We start from the raw sequence: 24,710 nt of genomic DNA, 5'->3' as shown, positions 1-24,710 counted from the left end.
ACATCACATGAACAATTTTATACCCTGTCCATGATGACATTTCTCCCATGGACATCACTTGAACAATTTTATACCCAGTCTGTGATAACATTTCTCTCATGGACATCACTTGAACAATTTTATACCCAGTCTGTGATGACATTTCTCTCATGGACATCACTTGAACAATTTTATACCCAGTCTGTGATGACATTTCTCTCATGGACATCATTTGAACAATTTTATACCCAGTCTGTGGTGACATTTATTCCATGGACATTACTTGAACAATTTTTAAACCCAACCCATAATAACATTTATTCCATGGCTATCACTTGAGTAATTTTTGTACCCAGTCCATGATGACAGGTCTTTACTGTAGTGCTTTAAAAGCCCAGCATGTCTCATGCACAATACAGATGTAAATGCCTGTCCGCTTCTGGGGCTCACAGATAGGATGCTCGGCCTGCTTAGATTCTTGACCCTTCCTTACATGGGAGCAGACTTGCTACAGGCACACTGTTTTGTATAGCAGATACCTCACGTCTGCAGTTTGTGTCAAGGAATCTGATAGCTTTGCTTAAGACCGAAGGAAATGTAAGTTAATTCCACCTACGTCCGTGCTAGAAATTATCTTAAAGAACGGCAAGTATTTACAGACTCAACCTGACTGTGAGTTGTGTAGTATAAAATGAATTTTCTACAATGTGCCTACAAACACGGATTGGTAACTTGAGCTCTACCACCTCCTGGCTCCATGACCAGGGATCCCTATGAGACTCCATTTCCTCATCTAAAAAAAGTGGGTTTATTCAGAACTCATCCTCTTAGGGGTGGCTATGAAGATTAAATCAGGCAGCTTATCTGGAAGGCTTAGTTAATACCCGAGAAGGAGACATTGAGACTCTGAGGAGGTAAGTGACTTGGCCAGGCAGTCCCGCGGAAGGGGATGAGTTGGGTGGGGCCTCCTCTCTAGACAGAGGAGCTTACACACGTCCTTTCTCTTCCACTCTGTGCTGTGCTCAGTACTTTACAGGGAAGAGCAGGGCCTGATAGAAACTCTGTCCTCAGGGTTTCTTATCTTCCCCCAAGGTTTCAAGCTCAAGGGTTTCTTATTTTCCCCCAAGGAGTTGCTCTGCATATGTGATCCCTCCACAGCCTACAGTCACCCACTCTCCTGTGTGTTCTGTATGTTCAAGGCCAGCAACCCACATGTTCTTCCATTGCTCCACGTTGTACCCACTCTCCTTAGCTGCTAACCCATCTCCATACCAAAGGAGGACGCTTAAAAGAAATCCCACACTAGCTCAGAATTGAGAATAATAGATGGTTATTTATTTAGGGGTAGACTCACAAATCAATATCCTCTGTTGGAATGAAGAACAGCAACCAAATTCCGCAACCAGAAAAGAGGCCAGATGCATGCTCTACATGGGCATAAATAGTAGTAGAGGCCATGCCCCAGTGGGCGGGTAACTTAAGGGCTGTTGGGTATAGGATTTCCTACAGCACCATACTATATAGTTTCCTGGTGCGTGGGCTGCAACCTCTCCTAGGCCTCCATTGGAGTCCGGGATGCACCAGGATGAGCACTTCCACCAACCTCCATGTCTGCCATCTTTGTCTATCTGTCTGTCTGTGTGTCTGTGTGTCTGTGTCTGTCTGTCTCTCTCCTCCTTCTCATCCTTCTTCTCCTCCTCCTCCCCCTCCTCCTCCTCCTCCTCACATGGCCTGTACTCATTCAGAAATGCTGCCTGGAATGAGGAGGGAGGAAAGCCTCCAGGGATGCTGAAAGAACAGCACTACACATAGCCACAGGAGCTGGCTTTGAGCCTGACGTGATAGCTGCCTGCTAGCCCTGCTTCTGCGTTGCTTTTCTTTTCTGTCTCTCTGGAGACACGAGGAAGGGCCACAGATCATGGAAGGTGTGAGCCAAGGATAAAACTCTGAAAACCAGACTCAAGTGTCAACGTTTTCAAAAGAAGTTGATGTAAATTTTGAATAAGTAATATTTGGCATAACTCAAAATAATGTTTGAAATCATGTATACCCTCACAGTTCTGTCTGCCTACCTTCCGTCCACCTCCTTACCACAGTGGCTCTTCTTTGGGAGTTTATACATTATTCAGGAATTTTTGATATCTAAACAGATATCTAAACTGTCTCTCTACCCCTTTTTACATAAGAAAGTACTGCATGTTTTACCCATGCCTGGCCTTGTTTGAGGTAACAGTTTTCTCTAGGCGTCTATACTTCCCCTGTTTTGGGGGCGGTGGTTTTAAAATAGATATGCCATGATTTGTTCAAGCAATCTTCTACGGCCGTCAGTTTTGTCACAACACAATGTAGTGCTGAATAACTCTGTTAGCGTGTCATTTTGCACATGCATAAATACAGCTGCAGGATAAAGTTAGGGAAACGGTAGCATCGGAGGGGGTTAGGGGTCTTTGAATAGAGTGACCCATTGGCCTCTGCCTCTGCCTCAAAGAGGTTTCTGTTAGCAGTGCGTGTCTGGAGCTACCCCTCCAGTCCTGGGCGTCATGGCCTCTCTGCTAACTCTTAAGAGATGGAGCAATAGTATCAGTATACTTCTGATATGTTGCCATTTATTGTAAGGAGATTGAACCATTTGTTTTTCCATTTCTCTAAACTATTCTTTAGAACAGTGATTCTCAACTTTACTAATACCGCAGCCCTCTAACAAAGTTTCTCATGCTGTGGTGACCCCCAACCATACAGTTACTATCATTGCTGCTTCATAACCATAATTTTGCTGCTGTTAGGAGTTGTAGTGCAAATGTCTGATATGCAACCCCTCCCAATGGACCATCTGACCCTGAAGGGGTCATGACCCACAGGTTGAGAACCACTGCCTTATAAAGTCTCTCCAGTCTGAGACACTTGTTCCCAAGTTCTTGTATGGGTACATATATACATATATATATATATATATATATATATATATATATATATGTGTGTGTGTGTGTGTGTGTGTGTACACATATATATATGTATATATATATATATATGTGTGTGTGTATATATGTATATTTAAAGAACCAGTTCTTGATCATTGGGAATGTCATCTGGATGACAGTGGGGTGTCTTTTGGCAGGAGGATACTCTCAAGTTTTACAAGTATTGCTACAATAGAGATAACCAGTAAAAAAACACACGGCATCTTCCTAGATCCTGAGATATTAAGGCCATTAAGAATATTACAGCAAGCCAGACATGGCACTGCACAGCTTTAATCCCAGCACTGAGGAGGTAAAGGCAGGTGGATCTCTGTGAGTTCAAGGCCATTCTGGTCTACATAGTGAGTTCCAGGACAGCTAGGGCTACCCTTCAAACTGTGATGAGCACCTGTAGCCTTATTCTGGGTGCTCAGAACATTCTAGGATAGGGTACAAAGGCACAACAGCTTTTCTCAAAGACCCTTTTCCCAGGGAGGTGAACTGTGAGGGGTTCAAGCCATTGGATCTGGCTGACATATTGAAAAAGTATGCTCAGGTTACTGGATGTGGCTTAGGAAGTGACCTCTGCTCTCCTATTTACTTGAAAGTGCCCTGCAGTCATCCCTAGGGACCTAGGAGGATTTCTTGGCAAAATAATGTTGAGCAACAAAGAGCATTATCTCAAAGTCACTTCTGTGTCTACAGTTCATTTTCTCCCCTTGCTCAAAGAAATTCACTACAGGCAGTGACCCATCCTACAGTGTTCTTCATGTGGAAATCAAACATTCTTGTGTGTGTCACTTTCTCCTATAACAAGGATGATTTAGGACATCACTGCTACCTGTGAGAAATCCCCAAGGCCTGGGAACACTTCCTCCCGAGTCTCTGTATTCCCTCTTTTGCCTCTCTATCCTCCGGGTGATCTCATTCTCTTTTCTCTCCTCCTCTTCCCTCCCTTCTTCTACTGCACACCCCACTTGTCCAGAGCATGACAAACCCTTGCCCAAGAATCCCAGCCACCCTGATGTGAAACACGCCACATTCTTACCCCCCCCCCCCAAAGCACGTCCTGATTTGTCAGATTTTTGTGTCCCCTTTCATGGCTTGGAAAATATGCCAACCAGAAGCATATTTTGGTTTCTGAGCCTTCCGTGCTGGAAGAGCCCTTCCGGAGACTACACTGTGTAAACTTTAGCTGCATGAACCGGATTGCTTAACAGGCAGTGAGGAAAACTCAACAGCAAGTGGGTTGTTGTGTATGAAAAATCTCAACTTAGCATTGCATTGGGCCGCCTTCCAAGCAAGGCCGGGAGTAGCTTCGGCAGACACTCCTGAGGGAAAGCCCAGCATTGTGCACAGTCTTTCCGTTCTATTGCTGTGTGTCACTTCTGTTTCTGGAAACGTTTTGCCCTAATAAATCAGTTGGAGTCTTTTTAGCACAGTTCTCAATCCCCTCCTTTGCCGGCCCTGTGAGTGTTTGCAGCTTTCCATTAATAAGTGGCTCTTAGGTTTACAAAGTTCACTACAACACACCCATTTACAAAAGTAAATATTAATGGGATTTCTGCTCTTGACAACATGAAAATAAATGAGATTATTAGCGAGTATGTCACTGTAAATTCAAATGAGGACTGTCTATGAATCAGTTAGAATTGCTTAATTAATATTCAGTAGTGGCTCAGCCAACTGCCCAGTATAGTCTGCAATTAGAATTTTGCCTCCACACTGCAAACAAACTCCTTCAGACTGTGATGTGATTATAAAACCATGGAACTTACTGTGAAGATAGTGACTTGATTTCCAGTCTCTGTATATCTAACTAAACATTTGTTTAGTTTGTAATTCTGAGTTTTCATTTAAGTCTAAAAACCTTGTTAGGATTTCCCTCCAGCCCACCGCCCAGCTTCCACAGAAGCACTAGAGAAACACTGTTGCAATACGCCAGAGACGGAGAATGGAAACCAGCTTGTCAAAAGGATGGACATGCTGAGCCAAATGTCTGGAAATCTCAGCATCACAGCATGCCTTTGGAGGGGACCTTTTGATAGACAGCATTGCCGAGTGCAGCTTTAGACGTTTCTAGACTCAGTATCGGCCCTTTGTTTCAGGAAAATGTTGGCTGTGTGCTTACTCTCAAATTCTTGTCGGGCAAGCAGAAAGAGGTAGAAGTAAGAAAATTGTTAGCCCCCATCAAGGGTTGTCTAAACAGGTACCTGGAGAAAAACAGAGACGGCACTGGGAGGGCGTTGGGCAGACACGCAGGCCTCCTGGGTGTTCTGCCTTGAGAACATGTCAGATGTCTGGAAGGAAATGGGGAAGGGTGTTAAAAATCTAGTTCCCCTGCTCATCTCCGCAGTTCGCTCTGCGTTGTTGGCAGAGCAAGACTCTCAAACTGGATTGTGCTATTGGAGCAGATGTTGGCGTGTGTGTCGTTAGTCGTGAGGGCCAATTAAAAGCGGCAGACCCTGCCATGTGCTAGGGTGTGTGCGCGCTTCGGTGGGAGCTCCAGGACGTAGAGCTGACAGCTGATGCGGGTCAGTGGCTGCTGCATCCTGCGTGCAGACAGCTGCTGCCGCAATGGGAGAATGCTTGAGTTATGACCGAGTCTCTTGCCTCGAAATACCCCCCGCCCCTTATTGGAAAGACGGGAAAGTTATTTTAGAAATGTTACCTAAAGAACAAAATTTGGTGACCCATAAGGCTCAAGTCTTAGACACTCATATACACACTTGTATAACAGCAACAAAAAGAAATCAGACATCCCATAATTCTGGACCACAGTGGTAGGGGGTGGGCTTGAGACCTACGAGCTGCTAAGAAGAATCCACACAGACTAGAAAAACTGCTAGAGAAAACACCCCCCACCGTACAATTTTGACTTCCAGGGAAGCCTTTCTTAGAAGTCATTCTACAATGTACAAGTCCGTGATAGCTTTCTCAAAAAGGATGGATGGATACAAAAGAATAGAGGAAAATCGTTCCCACCTGGCTACCTAGTACCTAGTGGAAGTGAGCCTAGATGGATACATTGGCCAGCCATAGTCCAGAATCTGATGATCTGATGCCGTTGGAGACATGCTTACCTTCAAGATGACTGTTTAAGTTGGAGACTGGCTCACTGTGTTGGGATGCTCACTACAGGAAAGACACACCAGGAGAAGCAACAGATACATCTCCCGTTCGATCTCTTATGCCCACTGAGTTGAACTGAGAGAATACCTTGTGGATTGGGTTGTCTTCCGCCTGCTACCACCTGACAGTGTTCAAACTCGGTCTACTTGTTTATTGATGGAGTTGGGTCATGGGAAGCCCTGTCTCCCTATGGTTTCCGGATTCTTCAAGGAACCAGACACTCAGAACTGAAGATACCAGAACGCAGCACAGTACTTGGTATTTAAGTAAATACCACAGACTTCAATTCCTTTGCGGAAACTAAAATGACTATTGTTATCGGACAGGCAAAGTAAGTGGCAAGGGTGACTTAAAAATTAGCCTCTTAGGAGGGAAAAATTGAGAAATGTCTTTTCTGTAATTTAGCCCCCTCCTCCCAAAAGACTTTTATTTAGTGTGTATAGAAGAACATTTTAGCATCCTACCCAGAATGCCATTCTATTGTTTTTGTTCGTTTGTTTTAGAGACAGGGTCTCAGCATGTAGCTTTGGCTGCCCTGGAACTCACTAAGTAGACCAGGTTGGCCTTGAACTCCCAGAGATCCACCTCTCTCTGTGTCCCAAGGGCTAGGAGTAAATGTGAACGCCACCACGCCCACCCATCACCCTGTTCCTGACACTCCATTCTAACAGAGGCAGAACTCTGAGGACTTTGACATTCTTACAAAGTATGTGCTGTACGGCTTCCCTCGGTGTACTTAATGTGATTGTTTTAGTACCTTTGCAGTCATAATGACTATTTCTCATGCCATACGGGATCCTGTAAACTCTCATAGGACTTTTATGGACACGTTTATGATACTGTCCACCTTCCATTTGAGGTTTTCTCATTTCCAGTGACTTCTTAGTGTGAGCAGCAGAGAGTGGCTGGAACCACTGTCCCTCTGGCTCAAGAAGTTCTTAACTAGGAACAGTGCAAACCAGCTTCCTCAGCGAGGGGCTGTGTCCCATCCAGGCCTTCTCTGGTGATGGTCACCAGGCATAGGATTTGTCCTACATGCCTTTCTTAAACCAACAAGATCGGGACTTCAGTTAGTTACCCCTGTTGACTGACAAGTTGTTATCACGGTGGGGAAACAGGCAGGTACATAGACAAACAGGTAGCCAGTCTGCCTTCAGGAACCTTCAAAATGCCAGAGACTCTCCAAATTAGAAACTGTGTCAGAAAAAATATTCACTGCTAGTATGGAATCGGGAAGGCAGAAGACAGTGTGGATTATCTCTACACCAATGATGTCAATCCAGTGGAAATACTGCGACCCAGTCTTAGCTCCTTAAGAGAGGAGGCGAGCTCCCTGGGGGGATGGGAAGTGAAAATACAGAATGCATCGTGGTGACCAACTAGATTATACTTTGTAACTAAACGTGTAAATACATTTCTTCTTTATTCTAAACATGACCTACTTCATTTTCCTATTTTTATAATAATACTCGCATAAAAAATACTCATGGTAAAGCAATTTTGGAAATGGCTTTTCACTATCCTGGAAATCTGATCGTTCAAGAAGGGATTGTTAGGCTATGTTAGTTGAAAGAGAATTGGAACTACAAAGAAAATTGAAACTGCATACTCAGTGCCATGCTTGAGAGCACTTGGAGAAATTCTGTCTCCATTCCCTTGGGCTCAAAAATCAGAGGCAGCCCTGCATCTCTGATCAAATCCACAAGAGAGGTTTGGAGGAATTGAAACTTGTGGATATTTTTCTCTTTGCTTTTTTTAAACCTTTTACATGGGATTTTTCAGAAATTAAAATACAATACCATGCAATACCTTTCTGCCTTATCAGAAAGTTAAAACCAAAGTATAGGGTTTGTACGCAAGAAAAGATGTCATTTGGGGAGTGCAGCGAAGGGCTGGTAGCAGCCTGGCCCCAGGATAGACTCTTCGCACGTGGTTATTAAAGCTGCAGTTCTAACAATGCAGTGGCTGGTTAGGCCAACATTGTAATAAGAATATCACCTTTCTTTTGTCATAAGGGATCTATGTTGATGATAGGATTGTAGTGTGTTGTTAATATATAAAGCAGGGCTGGAGAGGTAGCTCAGTGGTAGATCACTTACCATGGGTGAAGCTCTAGGTTCAGTGCCCAACACCATAGAATGTTCTCTTCTCTCTCTCTCTCTCTCTCTCTCTCTCTCTCTTTCTTGTTTTGGAGTGAACACAACAGTAGCCGTTGGCTAATCTTACCTTCTTGATAGTGTATAATCCGTCTCACACAGCAGCCCAAGTAAGCCTGTTCAAAGAGATAGCTAAAGGTGCGTCCCAACATAGGTTGGAGTCCTCGCTGGCTTTGCAAGGCTCTTAGACCCCCCCCAGGAAAGCCAACAAAGGCCTCCTGGGTCTTGTATGCTGGCGGCTCTTGCCCTTTGTCCAGCCTTATGGCTTGTGTCTCCGGTTGCCTTTCAGTTCCAACACCTGCCAGGTTTGCTCTGTTGTAAGATACTTTCTGTAGCTGCCGGCTCTGCCTAGAATGTTCTTCCGCTCCCACTGTGAGCCTGTCCTTCCCTCGTAGGTCTCAGGTCAAATCCCTTCTTTCGCCTTCATCCATTAACCCCTCTCCCCTTATGCTGTATCTCCTCATAACTGCTCACATATGTGTGGTTCTTTTCCTATGGAAACGTAAGTGGCAAGGAGGCAGAATCCTTGTCTGTCCTGTTTTCCCCACTCCCAGCATTATTGAAAACTACCAGAGACTATTGAAAAAGCCAATGTACAAAGGTGTGGAAGGGTAGTCCCCAGAATGAATAGTGACTAGAGGAAGGAGGGGAATTTGAGGTGATTTGAACTGATCTTTCCCTTTAGTTCACTTGTACCCGCTCATCTCTCGGGCAGGATCATCTCTTCCTATGTGGGTCTTTCTAAATGACTCCAGCGCTTGGCTAGGCTGAGGAGCTGGTTCTGAGGATGCCGGACAGGGGCAGAGTGTGCAGTCTGCACGTGCAACGCTCTGGCCGGGCCCTGAGCTGACTCCTGTTGTAGGTCATAAAACTTGCATTCAAAGGGAGGTGCTTTCCCCAGGTTCTGGGGTGGTGTGTCCACCCACGTCCCTGTGCCGGATCAAAGCATGGGGTACACAGCGAGGCACAGATGCGCACAGCTTTATCTCCCAGGTTCCCGACCCCGGCCCCACTCGCCAGCTTTGCTCTGGCAATCACGGTATCACTTTGCTCCAGGGAAAAGCCATTATAAACAGCAGCACATGGGGCACAGGAGGGAGATTTGCTTCAGCACACTGCTTTCCCCCCAAAGATAATGTGCAGCTGTCAGTCCTACATTTAACAGCAAGACAGACGGTCTGCCTGGCTTCTAGAAAATAATGATAACAATAAAATATAAATTAAATAATAGTCCGCCTCCATGGTCTGTACCTTCCAGAGTTGTCCAACTGTAATGGTAACAGAATTCCGTGTGCTAACCGCTTCTGTCTTAGAAGTGATAGGCATGGTAATTTGCAGTCTTAAAACCTGAAATCGTTTTGGAGACTTGTCTCACACTGGTAGCCTAAGCTGGCCTTGGGGAGTGCGGGGATCACACGTTTGCTCCTATTCCCCGCCCAGAAGTGATTGGGTGGTGGTGATTTTTGTTGTTCCTGGTCATTTGTTACTCTGTATTTTAAAGCTGAGCTGGAGCAGTGTGTGACTTTGCCTAAGTGACTTTGAGAACCTGTTCAGGCTTGGGAGTAACTGAACAAAAGCAGAGTTCCAATAGCTAGGACCCTCCACAAGTAAGACTCCCCTTCATTTGTACTGTCCATGGTCCATGTTTCAGCTTCTGGATTGCATTCTGGAAATCTCTTCATGCAGGCAGTGAGAAAAGGGGAAAAGAAAATCAAGAGTAAAAAAATGAGCAACTAGTTTAAAAAGAGAAAGAAGGTGGCATTTCAGATGTGGCAGTCTTAATTTTCATGTGAATATGGCACTATATGTTTAGGACCAGAGCCCCACAGTGTGTGTGTGTATATATATGTATATGTATACACACCTTACCCCAAGCAAGGTAAAGACTATTGAATATATATATATATAAGTATATATATATATATACCCTGTATATAGGTATATATACACCCTATGTATATATAGGTATATATACCTATATATTCAATCCATAGGGTTTCTACTTCATACACACACACACCACACACACACACACACTTTTGTATATAAATAAATACAGGTTTTCTACTTCTATTATAAATGTCAGGCACCTGCAGAATCCTGACCTTCCCTTGGCGTTCTTCGAGGCCAGTCCTGCAGTATATGTGGGGTTGAAGCCATTTATGTTCAGGAACTCCTATGCCTTGGAAGAGCAGTACAGACGGCTGTAAGGCAATACCCTTTCCATGTGAAAACACAGACTATTTAAAGAAAAAGCCTTCATTCTGGAATGAGTGCTCAGTACCCTACTGTGGGAAAGCTACATGTCTCTGAGGTCTCCTGGGTGTTGCGGAGATCTGGTTTGGTTTGTTTGAGTGACTGACTTTTCTCCCTAGTTTCCCCCACCCTCCTGCATTTCTTGGCTTCCTAAAAGCATCCCAGGGTTTTTGTTGTTTTTTTTTTCCCATTTGATGAGCAAAGATACCCTGAAGAAAAGTTGACTTATCCCTACTAGTTGGAAGACACACCCCAGATGATGCAAAGCCATGGCATGTAAGTGTCGCTTGGCATGAGACACAGGAGGACTGAGATGGAGCCTGGTGACTGGGAGCACCAGAAGGATGCCGCCCGCCTGGCTAAAAGACCCAGCAGTAGGGCCAGCTATTGTAAAGCCCCTCCGCCAGATGAACAGGGACCCTTCTCTGGTCACAATAGCCATTCACACTGAGCCGTCTCATTAAATATTCAGCCTGTGTTTCCGGCAGCTCATTAAGGCCTCAGCAAGCAGTGACGCGGATGCTGGAAAGCTGAGGGCTGGCAGCATCTCAGGCAGAGGCTGCATGAGCTCTGCTAGCCTTGCTGTTCACTGCCTGTCCTGTGATGACCAGTGTGTGTTCCCTGCTTTGCTTGAAGTACAGGTAAAAAACAAAGCTCCGACGAAGGCAAGCAGAAAACACCTGCAGGTTTCTGCCCCAGCCTTAGATGTTGTCTGGAAAGAACCTCTGTTTGGGGCATGCTTATCCTATTGAAACCCCTTGACCCCTTTAAAAGCTGTCTGAGGATTTGGGGCCTTGGCTAAGCACAGACAATGTGGTGCCATTATGCAGTGGGGTTGTTTGATGGCTGTATTGGGGAGGATTCAAGGTGTGGTTTTGAACTTGGTACTTGGGGGGCTAGTGAGAATAGCAGACGGTTCCTCTGTAACCCGTCAGCTGGAGAGAAACAGGGTAGAGTCCTCACAGCGTGTGCAGGAGGTTGCTCTGTGCCAAATTCTCACTTATTTGAGTCGTTTGGGGCTCTGTGGTTGGGACTGGCTGTAATAGGCAATGACCTCAGACCTTGGGGTTCCTCCAGTGTGCCGAACGCTCTGCTTTTGCATTTACCCCTTTTCCTTGGGTCTGCCGTCCGTGCTGTGTGATGTTTCAAGCTGGGGAAACTGTGAAAGAAGGATTTTGAGATGATAAACTCAGACAAAGTGTACTTCTGTGCTCACTGTCGCCCTCTTTTCCTTTTCCATGCAGAAAATGTTTCCAGACTGCTCACTTCTATGTGGAAGACAGCAACTCACCTCGGGTGGTCCCCAACGAAAGTATTCCTATTATTCCCATCCCGGGTAAGTGGGCACTGCAGCATCCCCAGTGGGTTGCTGTCTCTTTTGTTCTCTGTTTTCTGTGATGCACATGACAAAATATCATGAAGCTTGCCCGGTCCAAGGTTTATTTCACTAAGGCTAATGTAATAAAATTTGGCCCTTTTTCATATCTACAAAATAATAAAATCCTCATTGCAGAAGAAAATACCTATGGGTTAGCATAGGACAGTGTCACCGTAAGGAGGAAAAGTGGCAGCTCCAGAGTGGAAAATACACCGATTTTTAAGTCATAATGTATGAACATATTTTCAAAGGTGAGTTTTCCTCCAAGATTCCATATACTGTTCGTGTTTTTGGAACCTTGGACACTTGGGAGTGCTGTTTGTGTTACTAGAGTGGTCTGTTCCAACACTAGCCTAGAACGGTTCCAGTGTAATAAGGATTGCTAGGACACACTGGAGACAGTGCAAGGAAATGCTGCAGGTCTTGGAAGCTTGGAGCGGGGCTGGCTGTCACAGTAGGGTGTGGGGTTTCAAGATCTCACCCACCGTTTGTCTGCGCATCCTTTTCCCTTTTGTCAGATGTGAACTTGGTACTGCTGAGTTGTCGTGTGTGCGTGTGTGCGTGTGAATGCATGTATTTGGATATCTTATGCATCTTCTGACATTGCTTTCTAATACAGAGAAAGGACTTTGAATAGTGCTATTGCTCCATACCTGCAATATACCAGTCAGTCCGCTTCCTTATCACAAAGTTCTTTCCAGCTAAGCTATTTTACTTACTTGAGGTCACTTTATCTTCAAAGGGAGCTATATAAGGGTGAATGGGTGTATTTTCGGGGGCTATTAGACTACCTACCACATAGTGGGCAATTTATACTGTTAGATGGATACATGAATGTTAGCAAAACATTTAAAAGTTTACAAAAGCCATTGCATGGAGCTCAAGGTACAGCCATTCTCTGGCTAACCAAAAGCAACTGTGTGAGAGAGTCTCATGAGGTATGGTTGTGGCCGGGGACGTAATTGTCCCTTTCTGTGCCTGCGTATGTCGTCATTAGGTGCTGCTGGAATTGGCTTTATCTGGGCAGCCTTTCTCACTAGAGAGACAAGAGGAATAACAGAATGGCCTTGCTTGTTCCTGCTGGGTAGACAGCTGAAGGGTTAAATGCAGGTGGGGATGAGTCCTGTGATACCCTGGGTTCTTCCCACTAACTTTTATCCTTGATGGGGGTGGGGTGCTGCACCTGGTATGAAGAGCGGCAGAGAGAGGAACTAACAAGGCTCCATCACGATGGATGGTCCATCCCCTCGCTTTGCATGGGAGCAGTATGTATACTCTTTTTCAGTATGCATATTCACTAACAGGCTCCATCACGATGGATGGATGGGTGGGTAGTTCGTCCCCTGGCTTTGGCAGGAGCAGTGTGTATCCTCACTTTCCTCCCGTACCCGTATCGCCCAGAATATGTGGTGACTGCTGAGAAATTCCTGGGAGCCACTTTCTCCTTGCAAGTGACTCATCCGACAAGCACAGTTTTTAGGTTGAATAGACGTCATTTGTAAAGGGTCAGTCATGAGGCAGAGGAAAGGGCTCATGGCTTCTAGGCCAGCCTGTGTCACACAGGGGGTCGAGCCCTCCCTAAGCTCCACAGCACGACTAAGGGTGGGCATGGTGCTCATAGGTAGAATGCTTACCTACATTCCTCAAGTCTTGTGGTTGGATCTTATCACCACTTAATGTCAATAATAATAAAAAAACAAAATGACAAAATAACCAAACATCTGGAAAGTCGCTTTGTGTGTATGTGTGTATTTTTGTATGTGTATACGTACATACCTGTATGCATCTGAGATGCCAGGGATCTGCCATACAAGAATTCTACCAATGAGCTGCACACCTGGTCAGGTACAATTCTTCTGAGTCAACAAATGTGAGTAAGATTCTCATTAGTGATTTGTGAAGAATTATCAAAGTTTATGTCTTAGTTAAGGCTTTTATTGCCATGATACCATGACCATGACAACTCTTATAAAGGAAAATATTTAGTTGGGGTGGCTCACTTACAGTTTCAGAGGTTCAGCCCATTATCATCATGAAGGGGAGCATGTGCCATGCAGATAGACATGGTGCTGGAACTGAAAGGGCCACATCTTGAGGCAAAAGGAAGCCGACTGTCACACTGAGGGAAGCTTAAGCAAGAGACGTGAAAGCCCGCCCCTCCAGTGACATACTTCCTCCAAGGCCAAAGCTCCTAATAGTTCCACTCTTCTTGGAGGTCGTTTTCTTTCAAACTACCACAGTACATTGCCTCACGATTGTATTTACTATAGTAGATCATTCTTTTAGACTTGTGTTGTAGATAAGCATTTTAAAATTAGAAGTTAGTTCATGAAATTAACCCACTTCAAACCCTGGAAGAGAGTTACAGATATGCAGCATGTCAAAAACAAATGTCCTTAAAAACGCTTTCTCTGGAGAGCCTAGCTTTCTAATAAGCATATTACAAAACAAACTGTGGGAGCTGCCAATAGCCTAAGAATCTAGAAACGGTTCTGCTTTTCCAGCGGTTAAAATATAGCTTAATAATTTGAAGGTCACTGGCTTCAGCTGGGTGCCAGCATAGAAGAGGTTTTATATGTGCTGTTTAAACCTTTGGGATTAAATCAACCCTTTTGGCATATTTTATTTATACAAAGATTATCTCCAAAGGAGATTCATTGGCATTTTGACTATAATGAAACCCTTTCTTCGCTGACTTCATTGTGCCATAAATGAAAAGATTTCTTTTTATGTCAGGATATAAAATGCTCTAATCTCCAAATGTTCCTTACAGCCTAAGAGTTTGATTTAGACGAAAACCTATCGATTGTGCTCTTAACTCGGGGACTAAAATCTTGACTGTGCTCTTTTCTTTTGTGTTTGTTTCATCTTCCTAAGTTGATGCAGAGGTCATACTAAGCCTGGAACCTGAGACTGAACTCTGGGAGGCTGGAAGGGCAGTCAGAGGGGGAACTGGGCTCTTGCGATTGAGGTCTGTCCACTAGAAATGTGTTTATCGGCTCCTGGTAGTGCCTTGGTGGAGAGGATGGGAAAAGTATTTGAGCAGCGAGGATGTAAATGGAGCCCGGTGCTAGAATTTTACATGTTCTCACTGCTACGGGTGCCATTGACTGGAATTTGGGATATGGTTAGAAATCTACTGAGGGTTAAATAAACCTTGTACAGGGACTCCTCCTCCTTCTCCTCTTCCTCTTCTTCTTCCTCTCCTCCTCCTCCTCCCCCTCCCTTTTCTTTTTCTTCTTCCCTCCTTCTTCATTCTTCTTTCTTCTTTACTGAATAGATAACCTAAGGATTTCTGAAATCCTAATGTATCTGTGTATATGCCTATCCACTTCCCAAGCCAGCAAAAGGGATCTTTTCTTAAATAGAGCTTTAGCCAGTAAACCCAGCAGCTGGCATTTGTTAAGAAGGTACATACTTAGTACCTTTCATTACCTAACATCACCAAGGTGACCAGTGACCCAGTGTGAGCTTGTCAGGAAGCAAAACTTCCCATTAAAGCAAAGCATGTCACTTTGGTAATTTGCATGGGAAGGATCTGGTCAGATGTCAGGTCTGGAAGGCACTACACTCAGGGTGAGCCTGGCTCTGGAGACATCCTAACCCTGGCAATAGCTGAAGGACAGTAGGCAAGTGCCTTGTGTCTCTAGATCATTTCATCTGTCCCTTGGATCAGATAGTACAGAGAGAGGAAGTCGGGCCTAATGACACCTCATAGTTACTAAAGTCACCAAATGCCAAGCCTCTGGCAGGTCCTTACTTGTTATTTCTCAGAGCACTTAGTGCGGTGGCTCTCAACCTTCTCAATGTGGCAAACCTTTGATACAATTCCTCAGCTGTAGAAGTCTTTTGTTGCTACTTTGTAACTGTAATTTTGGTGCTGTTTTGAATTGCAATGTAAATTACACAACCGCTGTAAAAGGGTCAATTGACCCTCAAAGCGGTTGAGATCCACAGGTTGAAAACCACTGACTTAGTGACTAAGGCATTGTTATTGCTGCCATTTCCTAGATCAGGGAAGGGAATCCATGAGAAGCAGGCTTTGCTCTGACTTCTCTGCTCACCTCACAGAGTGGAAGTACCTAACCTGTAGAAGGAGTTAATTAGACGGGACCAGTAAAATGAGCTTCATTCTCCTGATGGCTGAGTAAGAGGCTGAAGTTGGGGCTAGCCTTTGCTATAACCAAAGATGACAGCAAGGAGGTTAACTTTTCTCTTTTCCTTAAGCTAAGGAGAGAGCAGATCTAGCGTGAGTGAATCGGTTTGAGAAGCCTAAGGTATTGGAGATTTGCCTCTTTGGGTTCTGAAGATGCAGGACCTTACCCCATGGATTTGTGAAGCGGATTTCCTTTATGTTCAAATGCGTTGTTCCTTTATTCCCAAGACTGGCGTGTGAGAACATCATTATCTGAGCTTTGGTGACTTCTCTGGACAAAAGTTGCTGTCCACACTCCATTCTAATCAGGGACTAGAATAAGGGGTTTATTGTGAATGAGCCCAGATGAAAACTATTTATAAAAAACCTTTTCCTGGTTTAATTCTCATCCCAAAAGCTAAGAATGATCATATTTGATAACAAAATTCACGCTTTAAGATACTGATTCTCAGTTGATTATATAAAACATTTTATAACCAAGGGGGTTAGTGAGAAGGAGTGGTGGCCTCATTTTCACCTAGCAAATCTCAGATAGCAGAAAATTCTACAAATAAAAAGACTAGCACAAAATGATTGCTGTTTCCCAGCTTCCCCAAGGTACTCTGTGCAGTGTCATGCTTCCCCTATTAACTATCCTAATTTTCAGAAACAGAGGCAGTCCAGGCTTTGACTTCACCAGGCCAAAGCTCAGCGCTGTACTCCCTTTAGAGAAGTGGCCTCAAGTATCCATAGGTCTGTCACAAAAACGTTTCTGTTCCATTCATCTGGTTCCTCTAAAAATAAAAAAATGCATTCAGAGTATTGTCGTGGGTTTTGGCAACCAGTACAGGCCAAATGGTTGCTCTCTTTGAAATGGTTTCCCCATATATCCTAGTACTTTCCTTCTAAGCCTGGAGTTTGCCCACCTTTTTTCTTCAGGTTTCTCCCATAATCTCACAGCATCAGTCGTCTTCCGTCCGCATCCAGGTTTTGACGGCAGTGTTCAATCTGTAGATTACACACTGATGTTTCCTTCCCTTTCTTACGTTGACTTGAGTTCTGACACAGACGCCAGCCATGAAACAGGGACCATCTCGCTAACTGCTGGCTGATCCTGGGTGCTCAGCCAGTAAATGATACAGTGATACCCACAGTGAAACATAAAGTTTGGGTTTTCCGTGAGCTGGAGCACCCTGTTATGCGTCAGCAGCCAGCTTGTCTAGGCCATGCCGGTCTGAGATGCCTAGTGTTGGTTGCCGACTTCACATACCTCGGAAAGGGGGACCCTTAATCGAGGAATTACCTTCATCCGCTTGGCCTGTGGGCACATCTGTGTCATATTTTCTTGATTGCTAATTGATGTGGGAGGCCCAGCCCATTACAGATGGTACCATCCATTAGTCATGTGGACCTGTACAATATAAGAAACGTAGATGGCCGAGAACCTGGAGCGACCCAGTAAGCAGCACCTCTTCATGGTGTCTGTTCCAGGTGTCTTCCTCAGTGCCTGCCTTAGCTTCCAACCTCCCTTCCCCAAGGTGCTCCTGGTCAGAGCGTCTCATCAGAGCCCCGGGAAATCAAACCAGAACACCATCCTTTAGGTCGTCTTGAAGAAATCATTTGCTTGTAAGAGGAGGCTGTGTGTAGTACCTATACCAGGGCACATAGAAGGTGTATGCAAAGCCATTAATTGGTCCTGCTGTCATCTGCAAGCGCACACGTTCAGGTAGAAATAGTATCCCGTAGAGAGCTGTTTTCCTATACTGAGCTGGATCTTTCCAGGTAAAAACCGAGTTGCTTGGGTCTGGGGTGCTGCTCAGAATGGTTGAGGAAACTTGATAGAAATACCATTCGAGAGGGAGTTGGTCGGGGCTTCTAGTTAATTGCTGTGCTATATTTATGGTAAGAAAGAAAAGATATATATGAGCCCTCTGCTGTTTGTCTTGAGTGAAGGACAAGTGATGTGTTATCTGTGTGGTTGGCAGAGGTCAGTGCAGCGTGCCTCTGTGCACATCTGCCTGTCCCCTACTTTCTTTATGGTTTTGGTGGTGCCTGGGACACCAGGGTGTGGAATAGGGATGCCTCAGTTTCCTTGGATAAAAATGCAAAAGGGAGAAATAGTGCATCATATTTTTCCATGGCAACCCTACTGAGCTCAGCTTAGGTGTCACTGCATCCCACCCTGGGGTCAACAGGCAGATGTGACATTAGGATGGGCACTACAGTTGATCACATTATAGGAAAAAGGTGGTTTACTGTGAAGTTTGAAGTATTTCTTTTAAGGATTTGCCATGTGCTGTGACCTTCAAAATGCCATATTTTTTTAAACCTCAGCATCTTGATGTCTTAAAAATCCTTGATGTTACATGTAAAGTACCAAAATATAGTAACCATAATTTTTTTTCTCATTTTGAACTGACTTCCATGTCCTTTCCTGGCACCATAACCTTCTGGGAACTGGAAATTCCGAACAGTGGTTGTGGAATAAAACCTTTCTATCACCCAGTTATTGTCTATGCTGCTCTGCCCTTGAGAACTGTTTATATTGTTTAAGTGCAAAGATGTGCTTATCCTTGGGTACTTACATTTTTGTGCATATTAATCTTTTTTTTTTCCAGCTTAGCCTCAGGGGCCTTCATTGCCACATAGCAGTTATTATAGAATTCACCAACTTCCAAACATTTTAAATGATCAGATAAATTTGGAAACTTTTCTTGAATAGCATTCTGCTAAATATTCTGGGCAAACATTTTGGCTCTTCTTAGTTTGTTAATGCTGGTTACATCATGGAAGCTATAGATTTCTTGGGCGTACAAAATGATTGCATATTCATGAACATCTTCAATCCTGAAATATTTGTAAATAACTTGGCAATTTTCTTCATAAAGTTTCCTTTTAAAGTGATCAGGACTTTAATCGTTCCCACAGAGTTTGTGTTTGCGAAGAACAAGCTATTCCATTGAAACAATGTTTCGGTGCTGAGCAACATAGGTTACGGACATACGAGTCACCTTTCTTTAACAGAGTTTAAGAGTGGCAACTTCCCACTGAAGAACGATTCAAATGTCAATAGATGCAAAAAGCCACCCTGGAGCTTTGCTCTCTCCAAAGAACGTAGAGAAGGAATGACACAGGCAATGTTAACTGTCACCAGATGAAGAGAAATCAGATTGTCAGGCCTGGATCTATGAAATTCCTGCCAAAGTAGGACCTCATTTACACATAGAGATCTTCATACCCTTTACTAAGAAAAGCATCTGCGGCAGTTTGGATGTTTGTGCCTTTGCCAAAGATCTTTCACTCTGAATAAAGTAAATGTCATGTCTGTTGTTTATCTCAAATTCAGCCGAACATTTTTTTTTTAAAGGGAAATATTTGTGGGGGAGGGCCGAGGGAGGAGGAGTTGGCAGAATGAGGAAGTGGGCGTGGCCATTTCACAGACACAGTCAAGGATCAGCCTGGATCTCTGTAAATAAACCTAAAACAGGCATTAGGCTCCTGAGCTGGAAATGTCCCTTCCGAGTGGCAATGCTATAATAAACTGGCGTGTGTAGCATCTTCCTGAATCTACACCTAGGCTGTCAACACCAAAAAAAAAAAAGTCAGTTAATTCCATCAAATTGATTCTTTGGCACCGTATAGGCACAGCTGTCTTGAACTAAGATTCTGAACACTTAACCATAGAAGGCTTTGCACAGCTGGCATGGGGTGTCTGTCCGAGTGAAGAAGACCATGCACATTCAAGCCCTAGCCACTGAATAATAATTAAAGTTTAAAAACCTAGGAAGTGCCAAATTTCTTGGCAAATGGGTACGCTTGGTAAAAGCAGACTTTTAGCGTAGAGTATTATATATTTCCTTTACTGTGTAAATTCTCTTCAAAATCAAAGCAGAGGGGTGTGTGTGTGTGTGTTTGAAATACCTTATTTAGCCTGGCTTAAGAGCAACTCACAATCCTACCGAGATCTTGATAAAATGAACTCCCAGACCTTTCTTCAGAAATTTATTTCAGTTGACAGAATTTTATCATTTTTGTCAAATGTTTGTCCTATGTAGGTTTTGCTTTTTCATTGCCGTTGGTTTTATGAACATATTCGGTGTGACCTGAGTCTGATTTTCTTCCTGCAGATGACATGGAAGCCATTCCTGTCAAACAGTTTGTTAAACACATCGGCGAGCTCTATTCTGATAGCCAGCATGGGTTCTCTGAAGATTTTGAGGTATGTTTCGAGACTGGAAACTAATTTTGAGAAAGTTTATTTTTATCTCATAAGGATTTTTGACAGCGGGGACTGCATTTATTCTAAACCTATCAGAACAATAACTCTGCCAGCCGGAGATGTCTTTCTCTCCTCACTGATGGTTTTCATCAACATTTTCTGAATCAGATGTAGAATGAGGGAGTTCGTTTCACCTGTCTGGCCCCCTGCACATCTATGGAAGACAGGACATGGAGGTTAAGAAGAGGACAATTACTGGGGATAGGTTTTTCTGGTTCTTCGTCTTAATCCTAAGATGAAGTCACACTACCTAGTCACACAGTGACACTGCCGAGCTCCCTGATTCTATGTCATTTCTAGGCTGCGCACGGTATGGTGGAGACAGGAGGTTTGGCACCAGAGAAAGCGCTGGCTCTGCCAGAAGTGAGCTTCATAAGGCCAATCACTCCGTCTCTGCTCCCCAGTTTCCTCATCCTTAAAAGGATGGTGCTAATGTCACCCGCATTCTAAAGTTGTTAGGCTAAAAAAAATAAATAAATAAGCATCCATGGAGTGCTGGGTTAATTATTAATTGATTGTTGTTGTTTCCATGTGTATTAATCATTGGAGAGAAGACGTGAGTTAGCACAGCCTCGTGACTTTAAGAGCTGGTGTGTAGGAAACAAGGTAGAGAACTGGCACGTCCCCTTCTGCCAGCTCTGGGTTCCGTGCCAGTTCAGCAGTGACAGGGTGTCAATGAGGAGCCATTAAACAGACTGCCCTTTTCTTTACTGAGGCGCATCCCTGGCAGCAGGGGCTGTGTGGAGCAGGGCATGCTTTCATGGCAGCTCAGCTGTCTTCAAGCCGTAGGGGTGAGTGGGTTTCTTCCTCTTTCCCTTTCTACTGTATAATGGGAATGATGGCGAAGAGCCTTTCTGGCCTGCCTCCTCACACAGTTGGTTATGGGGCTCAAATACAAATGGGAAGGAAGCACTCAGAGACCATCATGGACACATGCAGCCCTGAGGAGCAATTATTTCATAGGAACAATGAGAAAAAAATGGGACCAGAACCCCGTCTCTATGCAAATTTGGAATTCCCAAAGGTCACCAGAAAGGCAATTATATTGACATCTCAAGTTAAATCTTTCTCTGAGGTTGCGGTTATTGTGAGTTTTACGTTGTTTTTGTTTTGTTTTTTTGTTTTGACTTGGTTTGTGTTTAGGTTTTTATTGAGGAAAAAATGGTGGGAAAGGTGGTAGAGAGAAGACTAAACAAAAGCTCATCAAAGATTTAATGCTGCTATTGTATGCTGGTCCAGAAAGGTGCCTAGTCCACGACAAAGAACATGGCTTAAGTCAAACATTGTGTATTCATGAGGACAGCACATGTGTGTGGCGTTAAAGTGATTTAGCTCAATTGACTGTTGCCTGAATGACTGAGCAAGAATATTGAGGCATTTAACCATGTTGATGGTATTCAGGACAAACATTTATCCTCTGGAGGACAGAATTTGATCAGGATGATCAAATGCAACTCTGGTTTCTCAATTATTTATGATTTGAGACCCCAGCGCTATTCATCACAGCTGGTTTTGACACCATTTAATTATTCAAAATAATCAGCTACACCTCTGTATACTTGATCTGACTTAGAGATGGGCTTTGCTGTATCCAAATCACGCCTGTGAACAAATCCTGGCATTTATTTGTATCCTGTGTCTATCCTAAAAATATTGATACTGTGAGCTAACAGTTTAATCACCTCTACTGAACTTGACGGCTTCAGTACCGGGGCTGGTAGTTCATGGGAGGGGATGGGGAACCTATGAAGAAGCAGCCACTGTGGCTCCTCCTAGGGAGAATTGAAAGCTGGAGTCGCTTCTCAAATCAAAATTCTGAAAAAAAAATAGTAAAGCAGCAACATAAAGGGGAGAATGAGACAGAATAGGAGCTCACCAGTATACCTCTACCTTTAAAACTCAGCAAAACTTTGAAGTGGTTTTAAACAAAAGCATCATTCCTTTTTGGTGATGTTGCTTAAAAAAAAAAAAAAGGAAACATAGCAACAAGCCGTGTGAGAAAGTAAGCAGAGGTAGTAGCTGACTGTGTCAGGGCAGGAAATGAGATTTTATGTAGTACGAAGAACAATAAAATAATTTTTTAAAAAAAGTCTATTGTGGTCAGAGAGTAGAAAGCTCCTGCATGGATCTCCATCACTTGTGTGGAGTACCCAGGGCCCACAGTTAGCACAGCGCATCACTTCACTCCCTTACTTTATGTCGGCTCTCACTGGCCTCACTTTAAAGTTGGGGAAACATCATCCCTAAGAAAACCAAGATATTAGGTGGCCAGGTTTTGAAACGGTGGCAGCACAGGTTGAGACCAGCACTGCCAAACTCCAAGCCCTGTGGTTAACCCCAGTGCCTTCCAGACTCATATAAGTAGTGTCTTATAATGAGCTGGAGTCAAGAAAAATAAACAAGCTTGCCCTTGACTCATATGCACCTATGCCTTGGCAAAATATATATATATATAAGAGGGTATTAGGGGGCCCCTCTCCTACATGTATTAGGTGAGGAATACATAGTCTTTTTACTCTGCAGTGACTTTAGACCCAGTGTAGCTTATAGAAATCTGACTCAACATCTGAACAGAAGCCTCGAGTTAATCAGATCACTGGTCTTCTCGAGAGTACCGTTCAAGCTCATAGTCAGGCAAGGTAAAATAACTGAGTATCAACTATGCCCTCTCCATACAGAGATTAATTCGAATCCCTCACCAGAGCTCAGTCTGGTGGTGCTGGGAGGAGACCAGAGTAGAAATGAAAAAGAAGGTAAAACAGAAGTGGAGCTCCTCCGCGGTGTACATTTTGACTGGGTGCCCCAGTGACGATGATTCTCCTTACGCCGTTTAATTTTTCAGCTGTGGGCTTTTAAAAAAAAAAGACTGAGCAACTGTCATATTTTAATAATGTTGTTGCTTAAGCGGGGGAATGGGAGGAGCCTAAGTAACTGAGTGTGTCTAGAGGTGATGCTGGAAAACAGTGTTGTCGGATAAATTGTGAATGGCCTGTAAACCCGATGGCATTATGCCTCTCCAAGGTTCTGCAGCCAGGGGCAGTCTTATTGGTTCTTGTTTGAGGCTAGCGTTTCCTGGTTCCATTCTCCTGGCTGCCTGAAGTGGCCATGACAAGTTCCCTGGGCTTCCTGGACAGTGGCCAGAGTGGCTTGATTATTAAATATTAGAAATCACTTTCCCTGCCCCTATAATCTTAACACAGAAGGCTTCCTAAAGTACAGTCCTGGCACGTTAATGAGAAGGCTACAGTGGTCCGCGGACTAGTTCTTGGGGGTTGGAGGAGTCGGGAGTTTAAAGGGTGGGCACAGAGATGAAGCCAGAGGTCCATGGCCCTTGACACAGTCCTCTGGGAGATGACCTCTCCTCCAATTAACTACTGGGCTAAATGGGCACTGGTTGTTGTTCATCTTAAATCAGGAGCATAAGGCTCTGTCCACCTGAGCCCATGCGCCGAGGGACTCGTGGCCCCATTGTTTTGTGTCATGAACTGAGACGTCAGTGGCTGCTGATAACCGGGAGACAGGAACGTCCCCAGAAGGAGATGTAACGCTACACACAATGACAACTGGAGGATGGCAGAAACTGTCCCTGAAGAGCTTCTGAGCATACGGCAGACCGTGCATTTGCTCTGAATGTTAAAGAAACGTGCTTTAAATCCCTATTACCAAGAAAAATTCCTGTTTAAGTAGGGGCGTTTATAAAGAAGATGGGATAATTTCATAAACTTCTGCCTGCAAAAGAATTTTCTGTGGGGCGGTGGAAAAGGGCAGCCCCTGGGAGCAAAGACCAGGGATTTGGATTGCTGGGGGGTGGGGGGGGGGAGATAAATGGCAGATGTGCCTAGGACAGGAAAACATACACCTTTCTAAAAGGCATGGGTTTAAGGCTAAGATCAGAACATGAAGTGGTAGAAGATAATACCCTCCCTGAAAGGTTGGAAAAGTAATTTGGAACCCACCGAAAGGTCCCTGCCTAATGGAATCATGCCCAGCTCACAGCATTGCAAAATGTCAGATGTGATGGCCAAGTACAAGGTGGTGGAAGTGGGAAGGCACAGAGGTCCTCATCTCTGTTGAGGACCAGCTCTCTGTTGGACACTGTACCAGCTCTGGACTAGTCATGACCGATGCATTTCTTGGTCTGTAGATTAGCCCCTTAACACACCAGGTCCAAAATACTTTCTCCCAGGGCTCTTTATGGGTAATCTGACAGATGTGTACACAGTGTTTGTTGGAGCGGTGTCTCAGAAAGGTAGGCTAGCAGGCCATCCCATGCCCTCCAGATGGCCTCCCCCCTCCACATCTCCAAAGCAGGAGATTCAGCCGATTGCATCCCCCAAGAATTCTGGTGATAGCAAATGCTAGGATTTTCATGTTTTGTTTTTAACAAATTATCTTTTCTTTTAAGCCTCTTCTCCTGGCCCTCCCCTGTGGGTTATGT

The 24,710-nt window shown here is 44.3% G+C and overlaps 1 protein-coding gene across 4 annotated transcripts in view; it reads left to right on the top strand.

Annotated features, from left to right (window-relative positions):
* The window catches only part of Ptprg (protein tyrosine phosphatase receptor type G), a 674,545-nt gene that overhangs the window by 615,261 nt on the left and 34,574 nt on the right, over positions 1-24,710 (top strand). For 3 of the 4 annotated variants that reach the window (XM_048420806.3, XM_048420808.3, XM_085687941.2), the window contains 2 exons: positions 11,725-11,816; positions 20,121-20,212. In XM_048420806.3, the coding sequence (XP_048276763.1) occupies positions 11,725-11,816; positions 20,121-20,212 (184 nt within the window). Of the gene's footprint in view, positions 1-11,068; positions 11,122-11,724; positions 11,817-20,120; positions 20,213-24,710 lie in introns of those variants that run through there. The other variant, XM_085687942.2, reaches the window with a different exon arrangement.

Source organism: Myodes glareolus, chromosome 5 (assembly GCF_982192425.1).
Source record: "Myodes glareolus chromosome 5, mMyoGla1.1, whole genome shotgun sequence".
Classification (NCBI taxonomy): domain Eukaryota; kingdom Metazoa; phylum Chordata; class Mammalia; order Rodentia; family Cricetidae; genus Myodes; species Myodes glareolus.
This window is presented reverse-complemented; position numbering and strand designations above follow the sequence as displayed.